General features: G+C 40.5%; 1 protein-coding gene across 1 annotated transcript; it reads left to right on the top strand.

Annotated features, from left to right (window-relative positions):
• The first annotated feature begins 998 nt into the window (after positions 1 to 998).
• Positions 999 to 9,929, top strand: khdrbs1b (KH domain containing, RNA binding, signal transduction associated 1b). Its single transcript, XM_061931541.2, has 9 exons — positions 999 to 1,295; positions 2,602 to 2,726; positions 3,372 to 3,488; positions 3,730 to 3,876; positions 7,751 to 7,872; positions 7,957 to 8,167; positions 8,267 to 8,334; positions 8,620 to 8,678; positions 8,755 to 9,929. Exons 1-9 carry the CDS (start codon positions 1,196 to 1,198, stop codon positions 8,859 to 8,861), a joined length of 1,056 nt encoding a protein of 351 aa, XP_061787525.2. The 5' UTR covers positions 999 to 1,195; the 3' UTR covers positions 8,862 to 9,929.
• Positions 9,930 to 10,185: the final 256 nt, after the last annotated feature.

Below are 10,185 nucleotides of genomic sequence, written 5' to 3'. Positions count from 1 at the left end.
ATTATCGCTTATTAGTAACCCTAACCCTTGTATGTTCTCCTAGTGTCCAAATAACTCTAAATTAAGTATTTGTTACTTTAATAAGCAACTAATTAATGGTGAATATGTTCCCCATACTAAAGTGTTACCAACATTTTTATTATTTATTTTTTTTGGTTGTTGAAATATGTTGATTGCTCAACCTAATGAATATCTATAATGCGATATATTGGAAGTGCGTTGGTTTGTTTGTATATTGTCATATATGTTGTTTATGTTCAATAAAAAAGTTTAAAAAACAATGATTGACTGTGGCCAATTTCTCTTTGGATGTTTTGATATATATTTATTACAAATATTTCTGTGCACTTATACATAATATGCACATTGCCACTTTTCTGCAAAATATGTTGTACATTTATATAGTTTTTCTATTTTTATGTATTCATTTTTTATATATCTCACACTTCTCTTTTTTTTTTTTTTTATTACCCTCTTTCTTCACTGTACTCAGCACGAGTGTGGAAAGCAAAACAATGATGTCATTGTTACAGATTAAACGTGTTCTTATTGTGCACATGAAAATAAACTCTTTGATCTTTATACTTTATTTCAGTCTCAAAGTGGTCCTAACTATTTGTCTCAAATGTGGCAGTTAATAGTTGCACATGTCATGTAAAGAAAAACATTATTTATTTCGGGAACTATATCACACAAGTGCCACTATGTACATTTACTACTGTTAATTATTATTATTAATTAAATTATAAACACGTTATTGTATTTATGTGGTTTGTATCGCAATGACACAAAATGTCAACGCTTTTATTTTTTTTACAACTATTCTCATTTGCGTGAATCGGCACCTTTTCAAACGCTATTTTGTAATCCAGAATAGTATTTTAGGCTTTATATAAAATGAGACACCTTGCAGCGTAAACAGCGGGAGGCGTGGCTTAGAAGGTGACGTCACGCTGACGTCACGTCCGCCGTGTGGAGAAAGGCAGCACACCCGGCGCCTCGTCTCTCATTTTAGTCGAAGAGACGACGGCGAGAGGTCGACCAGCAAACCGAACGACGGCGACATAAAAGTAGCGGCAATTGTTCAGAGTAGATCTCTAATTATATAACTGGACTACTTTTTTTAAACCTCCGTTGTTGGGATTTTTTTGTAACTCGAACTGAAAAACCTCCCTTTTCTCGCTCTCAAGTCAAAATGGAGAACGGCGACAAAAAATCTTCCCTCTCCGAGCTGCTGCTGGAAAAGAGCAGCCTGGACTCGTCGTTCACACACGCCACCAAACTTTTAAACGCAGGTAACTTTAAAAAACAAAAAACTACTTCGATGTGTATGTTTAAAGCCGTGTTTTTTGGTGTTTTGTAAGCCATTTTGGGTTTTTGTAAAGTGTCGACAAAAGTCCGGAAAAACCCGTTGAGCGCCATGTTTAACACGTGCTTTGTAGTTAACGTGTTTTGTAACCTGCCGACGTGGCCATTATAGCAGCACTTAAATAAACTTTATTGGTATTTACACTTACTACTAATTATTTTCCATTTTTGTGTTTTGTAACCCCCCCCCCCCCGAAAAAAAAAAACCATACGCACTTACAGCGACACTCTAAAACAAACTTTATGTACACTTCCTGCCACTCATTGCATAACTCACGCTTTCTTTTTAGTTCTTAATGTCCCTATTTTGCTTGAGTTTTGTGACTTTACCCCCAAAAATCTATGTTTTCATACATTTGGTGACTACGTAGTTTTGGGTCCTCACATGTGCTTTCAAGTTAAAATGGCTGCACCGTGTCGCCAATAGTCTCTCTTTAAATGGGCGTGGATCTCTCTCACTTCCTTTTCTGTGCTAAACTGGATTAAAGCCATGCCCTAAATTATTTAAGTGTAAATCGAAATGTGTAGTAGGAAATATTACAACAGTAAAATGTACCGTATTCTCGTGACCGGAAGTCATGGTTTTGGCGGGATATCGTTTTGAATAATTGCCTAGTAAAACCATCAACTAGAAAACGGATGAAGCAAGTTTACCCCATCGTTAATGCGGTTTTTACATATTTTTTTTGCCATTGTTGACCACATTGCACCCGTCAAACTATTCATGTCCTACTGCTAATTTTATTTTTATTTATTTAGCCTTTATTTAACCAGGTGAAAATCCTATTGAGATCAAGGATCTCTTTTCCAAGGGAGACCTCGCCAAGAGGGCAGCAGCAAGGTTATATTAAAAAACAGTAAACACATAAAACATCACATTTACAACATTAAAACTTGCTCATATGAAAAAAAAAATAAAAAAACATTGTACTCGTCAAACTATTCATGTCCTTCTGCTAACTTGTGCATTCATGATTGCCCTGTTTTTGACTGGTGGCCCAGTATGGAGGCTATAGCCCCATCCCCCCCAAAGTGTTTGCACGCCTGGAAATGTAATCAGCGCCCCCACCCGGTTTGGCCATTTATGATGTTAATGACCTGGTAAATGCCCCCTCGGCTTTCTGGCTGTGTTTTGTGACCCGCTGCTAGAAGCCATTACAAATGCACATTTTATATCTTGTGATTCAACTTAGCCTTGGTCTGAAATTGTACAATCTTCCCACCCCTATGAAGAAGTCGAAAGGATCCAAAAAGGTGAACCCAAGAAGGACGAGCCTGACACGTACCTGGATCTTTTTACACAACATAACATCAAACTCAAGGAGCGGATCCTCATACCTGTCAAACAATACCCCAGGGTACGTTGTCTCTTCTTTTATGCCTCATTGTGATGTAATTCATCCTGTTTCGATTACATTAAGTCGTAAGGTTACTTGGAGTCTCAAATTACCCATCTTAAGGCGTGATTAGAGCGCAGGGACATGTTTTAAAACATGCCTTAAATATGGCTTTTATGCTATTTAACGCCTATATTTTGCGTCCTCCCTTCTGTTTGGAGACAATAAACATGAATTTGTCGTGTAACATTGAGCGGATTATGTAAGTGACACTGCCTTTTTTATATTTTTTCATTTCTGGAGGAAGCTCATGACTGAGAGACGCTCATAAATTAGTTTCTTCTCTCCAGGGTCCCTTTTTACAACGCTCTGAATTTATTTGGCAGCCCCGGCCCAACTGTGACAGCAGCAATCAGCTAGTTCAAAGCTAGTGCATGTGAAGATTGCCACTTTTTAATCACATGTTGCTCCGATGATTGTAATGACCAGTCATTGGCGGCATTACTTCCCCCGGGGGCTCGTATCGACCTCTCCTTGGGTCAATATGCTACTAAAAGGCAGCAGGATGCGCGACAAGACCCTTGACAGTGATTGCTACTTCACTCTCCTACCTTTTTGGGGGTCAATGCCAGTCAGGCTTATCGGTCTTTGTTTGTGTTTCTCAAGTTCAACTTTGTGGGAAAGATTCTGGGACCCCAAGGCAACACCATCAAACGTCTGCAGGAGGAGACCGGAGCGAAGATCTCTGTGCTGGGCAAGGGCTCAATGAGAGACAAAACTAAGGTAAATAATAGTCATTTTGCACATTTGGACACGGGACAAGGTTTCCTGGCGCCATTAAACATCTGGTCCGTGTGTGAGCCCAATGGCAACGCTTACATAGGTCTATTCACAGCACATCTGTCTTTTTTATGGAAAGGTAATCTGCCAATTTAGGTAGTTATATGGTCATTACAGATGCCATCTGAAAGTTAATGACACTCGCGTATGATAATTCTACATTGTCTGATCATCTGCACTAAAGGAGGAGGAGCTAAGATCCGGAGGTGAGCCAAAATATGCCCACCTGTCCATGGAGCTGCATGTCTTCATGGAGGTGTTTGCCCCTGTCCCCGACGCCTACCTGCGCATGGCCCACGCCATGGAAGAAGTCAAGAAATTCCTGATTCCTGTGAGTTGTGCAAAAGTGTTTCCATTAGAAACACTGCGTTGTAATTGTTTTTACATTTCTGTAAATTGCTTCATGGCACCCTGATGGGTTGTGCTAAAAAAAACTGGAAAACCATTGGTCTTCAACATATTTTAGGTCAAGGGCCCTCAAACTGAAGGAGAGATAAAGCTAAGATATTCAAAAAACCAGGCCGGGGCCAAATAACACATTTTGCTGGATGATATATTGACCTCAAAATTATTGCAGATAAACGTTTTCCCCCATTTTTTGTACCAAATTGACCACTGATGTAATAATGCATGCATATAATTTCAAATGCAATAAACTTGTATTTAATCAATATTTTAACATTATAATTGGAATGTAAACGTTTAAATCTCAATGTTGTAAACAATGTTATAGAGGTGTTGGAAAAAAGTACATGTAGGCAGAGTTAAACATTTCTTAACTGACGATCAAGTGTCTTAAACAATATAAACACTACAGTATAAGCAGATGTATTAACAGTTCATATGTATAAAAAAACATGTCTAGCAGATTCTGGCAACATGACAAATGCCTAATGTTTGCAGCACTTTTTGAACTGATAGTACTTTTTCAACCCTATTTAATGGCAGCATGTCTTCAGTGATATTTTGAACCACACTTTTTGTGAGCGCACTATTTTGCGCGGTTTCGTTTGCACTGACCTTGTTCGGACTGTCGGAGGTTGTGCTTGAAGTGGGCATGCAAGTTTGTTGTATTCGAGCACAATCGACAAACTGGCTTCTGTGTGTTGATAGATTTATCTTGTTCCAAGGGTTTAAACCTAAATATTCCCACACTGTTGCGGTGGCATTTGGTTTTGTGATAATTTTGTTCTTGTTCACTACTTGTGCTGGTCACGGGCTAGCGTGTTGCACTGTTATGCCAGCGGCTCCGTCTAGCCGCACAAAGTATCAAAGAGACATTATGAAGGACAAAGTGAATAACCCACTTGTCATCCCGCTATGGCACAAATGCACACAGCTGCTAAAAAGCGTGAAGGCTCTTGAATCCGTAAATGCACATGGCAATTTATCGACGCTGGAAAACTTATACCATCTTAATTTTTAATTTGTCTGTTAATTGACTGACCGAATATCGGCCCAGGTCTACAAATAAAACAGTACTACGTGGCGAATCGTTGGCAACTACAGTGCTATTCACAAGATATTTTAAATACTAACATGAATGATATCAGTTTCATGTTTAGTGTAGATCTGCGAGGTACATTGAGTAGGGTGGCTTAGCTCCCACCATCTCTAAACTGCACTACTGTGTTTTGGGTCAATGGTAACGTGTATTTAAAGACTTTTTAAATAAGTGGAAAGTGTGGGGATGTAAAAAAAAATATTAAAATCAAGTCTTATTAACCAAAAATTGCATGACCCACCTGCTGTACCTCTGCAGGCTCCCTGGGGATAGCACGTGTAATAGATGTCCTTTGTTTTATGCTCACTTTGATGGCGGCCATGTTTTTCAACCAATAACTAACTTATCAGTCCCCTAATGATTTAGCGTAGCACATTTAAGTTACAGTGGGGGGTTTGTAGTGTGCATTAAGCTGTTTGAGAAATTCAATGTCAGTGTAGTCAAACTTTGGAGGTTTACTTACATCAATTGTCAAACTATTTCACATGACTGTTGGTTCTCACACAATGTCCCTGTACTCTGTCCTTAGTTTCTATTTATACTCATCACACGTTGGTGTCTAGACATGTCGTATCACTCTATCAACTCACCTTCATGCCTGAATTAGAGCAGATGTGTGGCTGTGGAGAGATACAGATTGATTCTTCTTTTATGATCTTAACTCTTGTTTTCCTCTGCAAGTTCCCCTTTCACAGACAATCTTAGCAGCCAGTAAACATTAGGAGCCTGCTGCTTGACTCATGGCTGGCATGATGACAATATTAGGATTTACCCCAAAGGCCTTTTGAAAATGCTTTTTCTGTTGCACTAATGGTGCTCTCCATCCAAATGTTGATTCAGCACTGCATGCAACGGCAAAGCCCTCTCGCACATGTCCGTAAAGTAGTGTGGAATAGCATTGGTACTGTTTGTCTACTGCCAGATCTCATTTAGACTTGTTTAACTCTTAAGACAGCTGGGATTTTAAGTTCCCAATTTGCTGCCTGCACTTATGGGATGGGTTTTATTTTGAAGTTCTTGATCTGCTTTGAGCCTGTGCTAGTTGCTTTTAACAATGTGGTGTTTGTGGAAGGCTTCACATTTTTAAACGGGGAGCAATATTCTGAAGAGGGAGGAGATAAACGTGTAGTGTGAGAAGCTGCCAGATGGCTGTAATTTGATGTTTCATGACTTTAATTTGTATTCAAGACAGAATTTTTTGTTTTTCAATTTTTAATGACATACCTGCATCTTGGGTCCGTGCAGGACTTTTTTGATGTGTGTAGATGAGTAGAAAGATACAGAAAGCAAATCAAGGCCTCTGTCGAGTGTCTGCAGGTCTTTTTTTTTTTTTTGGTGACACCACGATTTATTTGATCATTTCTGCAGTGTGCTCACTAAGCTCATCCAACACCTTGAGGGGGTAAAGACCTGTCACCCAGCTGGCCTGTTAGATGGCGCTGCAGTGACACTGCATGTCGCCATAGATGAATTTGTTAGCAGTCAAACGGCTCATGCTGTAGGTAATTGAAAGCTGCCATCTGCGTTGCGTATTCTGTCTTTTCCGTCGTCATTAAAGCTCGGTCTCCATTTTACGCGCAGGTCGGGTCCATGAAAATAATTGATTGGGTCACAGGGCAGCGCTCTAAATTGCTCCCCATAGGAAAATGGTGGATTGTGTTGCGGGATTTGTGCTGCTCGGGAAAGCAGCCTCGCTGATCCACTCCCAGCTTTTGTGAGTGAAATGAATGACGTATTTGTTCATGCGATCACACAGGAAGCTTTGTTGTCTTTTCACTTTTGTTAGTCTACAGTATTACACCAAAACTACTCAACCTTGGTGGTGTCACTTGGTTTCATTTTCTCACTTTGTGGACTTTTGGAGCTTGGTTGTGGCCAGGTGCTTCACTTCTCCAAGCATGTTATGAAATGCAGGCATGTGGAATGTCTGTAAAAACATGGAAATCTGTGTAGGGTGTACCCCGCCTTCCGTCCGATTGTGGCTGAGATAGGCTCCAGCACCCCACCGAGACCCCAAAAGGGATAAACGGTAGAAAATGGATAGATGGCTTGAATATCACTTCTGCGTTTTGGATTAAAAAAATAGGATCTAAACAAAAGGAGATTATCAGGGACGGCGAAACAAGCTAGTTGGCGTCATCCAGCTCGTTAGCCACAACGTTGACCGTTTTCTACTTTGCTGCTAATTATATTTGGTGATTACAATCTGAACACTTTAGTCCCCAAACCAGTTGAAGTTCTCTTGCATTTATTAGCCATTGAGAAGGTATATTACCTGAGGGGGTGTGGCTTAGCATGCTTGTGAAGGGATTTTACGTTACATTTTCAATGATAATGTTAGTAAATTATCTACTAAAAACTAATCATTGGTACATGCAAGTGTCAAAGACGGCCAAAAGCGGTTGGTCAATGAGAGCAATTCTAAAGGTAAAATACACTATAGAAATGTACCGGTAGTCTTGATTTTCACATTTTTCTGCCGGTGCTTGCATTGCAGCATTTGGTGTCGACACAAATTGTCCTCTTTTCGTCAGTTTTCTTTTTTTTTTTCTCTGAGTGCTCACATGCCTGAAAATGCCAAGTGTTTTTTAAATATTCAGATTTGGTAAAAATGTTTTACAATTTATCCCAATACTTTAGTGTCTGCATCATCATTTTTTCGAGTCACTGTCACACTTGTCACTTTATGCCCTACGCACAGGATGTGACCGACGATATCTGCCAAGAGCAGTTCATGGAAATGGGCTACCTGAACGGAGGCCAGGAACATGGAGGCAGAGGAAGAGGAGTCCGGGGACGTGGCGGCCCCCCAGGAATGCACAGGTAAAGAGGGACATTGCACACAAAGGCGACAAAAATGCATGTTTGACTTGATCACTGAGGATGATTTCCTGGCCTGTTTTCCAGGGGGAGGGGAATGCCAACTCGTGGCGCCGCTCCTCGGGGAGCTAGAGGTGGCGCAGTAAGAGGCGCCCCGTCAGGACGAGGAGGGCCTGCCGCTGCATCTGGCAGGGGAGCTGCGGCATCCCGTGCCAGGCCACCAGCTGCTGGGCCCCCCCAAAGGATGTCATCCCACCAGCAAACTCCCGCTGCAGCTGCCGAGAGCTATGATGGATATGTAAGTACTGTCAGAGAAACTCATAATCAAAAATTGACAATTGCATCTGCGTCTCACTAACAAGACCCTCCCTATTATTTTGTTCCTTCTCCTCTCCAGGGCTACAACGAGAACTACGATTCTGCGACCTACGACTCATATGGCAACTATTACAGTCAGCAGCAGGCGTGAGTGACTCACACCTATTTCTCTTTGCTTTGTCACCTACTGCCTTCCCTTGAAATAGTCTCCAAGCACAGCAAGCATTCTTTCCTTTCGTCTTTTTTAATCAATTTGGCACCAAACTAGCCTGGATGATACTTGGAAGAGCTGCTCGGCAGCTTTGATCTCGCTCACGGAAGCCAATTAGCATCCCCCCAAGACATTTCACTCACTGAGTACTTGATGTTTGCCTGAGATTAAAGTCTAGTTTTTTTTTTTTTTACATCTGTCTTCCCATGTCTGCCCACTAGAGAACCACAATACTACGACTATGGACACGGAGAGTCTGCGGAGTCCTATGAATCTTACGGTATGACATGCACACTATTTGGCTGATGGGTGAACCAGTAGATGTTGCAATTAGGATGCATATGTGTGGTCCGCAGCCCAGGATGATTGGAACGGGACCCAGAGATCAGCTCCAAACAAAGCCCCGCCTGCCTCCAGAGGTGCCAAGACGCCATACAGGGAGCACCCATACCGAGCATACTGAAGTGGCCCCGCCCTCCCCTTTACAGTGTTACCTGTCGACAACGGCAGCTGTCGCTTTAAGCAGCCTGACACAAGTAATTGTCCGTTTTGGCTTTGGTTTCTTTTTCAGTTTTATTTGTTTTTCTGACATTGGACTTTCTTACAAGATCGGGGACTGAAATTCTGTTTGTGATTTGACCACACCTGACCCACATTCCCCTCTAACACAACAAATCAACCAAAGTGGCTGTTAGGAAGTTTTTATTTTTCTTGTATTCTTTTCTCTGACCAGTCCCTCTGGCATTATTGGCATTTTTTTTTTAAAGACTGTTTTGTAATAGTAATAACTTCAAGTTTAACTAGTGGCTCGTACTCCACCTGTCTTAAAGTATCCATTTTAATTGTTTTTTTTAAATAATCTGTCATGGTTCAGTTGCAGACTCCCATTTAGGCTACATTTCAAAATTCTGTTAATATAGTCAAATAAAAGACCTTTTTAAACTTGTAATATAGAAACCAAAAAACATTTAAAATCAAGTGAACAATAAAGTTAATGGAATACATTCTTTGTGATGCTTTGTTTTAAATAACTCTAAAACACCCATGTAGGTTTAGGCAGCATTATTTGTCATTGTTGTACATTTAGAGTTTTGAAATATAGCCCTAATAAGACACTGTTGAGATGGACTGTCCTCATATCCTCAATTTGACCTTCATGTAAAACCAAAACAAGTAAATTGTGTTTAAAGCAATGGCCTTATGTTATGCTTTAGAAAAGCACTTCAGGTCTTTAATGTTGTGATCTGATTGTCAATAAACTTGCATGCACACAAACCACAAGAAGGATCGGGACACAAATCTCCACATGGGTCGTCTCTTTTAATAGAGAAGGGATCCTGCAGCTCAATCCCAACTCTTGTACATATTTTAAAAGCTCCTAACTGTACTTATTCCTCACACTAGTCTCTGTACCCTCTCCATAAAATGCAGTATGCTACATGTGTAAGCTTGCCTAAATAGGTTACTAAATCTGTTCAAAAGATGTTTTGCAGCAGTTTGTCAATAAAGCTTAGTGGTTTTTTAAATGAAACTTAACTTGCTTTATTTGTTCCCTGGCGGCAGTCAGATGTAAGGGTTTTTCTTTTGTTTGCTCATTCAAAAGCGCATTTTAAATCTTAAATGAATGCATTGACGTCTTTAACCCCACTAAATGATGTCTGAAGAGCTCGACTTATTCTCTCTCTCTCTTTCTATACTTTTTAAAAAGGACCCAGAGGTAAGACCTCTAAAATAACCCGGATAGCTTCCTAATGTGTATAGAGTTCTAAAGCATTGAATGCCTGGGT

Source organism: Nerophis lumbriciformis, linkage group LG37, assembly GCF_033978685.3.
Source record: "Nerophis lumbriciformis linkage group LG37, RoL_Nlum_v2.1, whole genome shotgun sequence".
Classification (NCBI taxonomy): Eukaryota; Metazoa; Chordata; class Actinopteri; order Syngnathiformes; family Syngnathidae; genus Nerophis; species Nerophis lumbriciformis.
The sequence above is the reverse complement of the archived record's forward strand: the minus strand, read 5'-3'. Positions and strand labels throughout refer to the sequence as shown.

Coding starts and splice junctions, on each gene's coding strand:
- khdrbs1b (XM_061931541.2), top strand. CDS start 1,196: ATGGAGAACGGCGACAAAAAATCTTCCCTCTCCGAGCTGCTGCTGGAA. Junction 3,877..7,750: donor TCAAGAAATTCCTGATTCCT/GTGAGTTGTGCA, acceptor CCCTACGCACAG/GATGTGACCGACGATATCTG. Junction 7,873..7,956: donor GGCCCCCCAGGAATGCACAG/GTAAAGAGGGAC, acceptor CCTGTTTTCCAG/GGGGAGGGGAATGCCAACTC.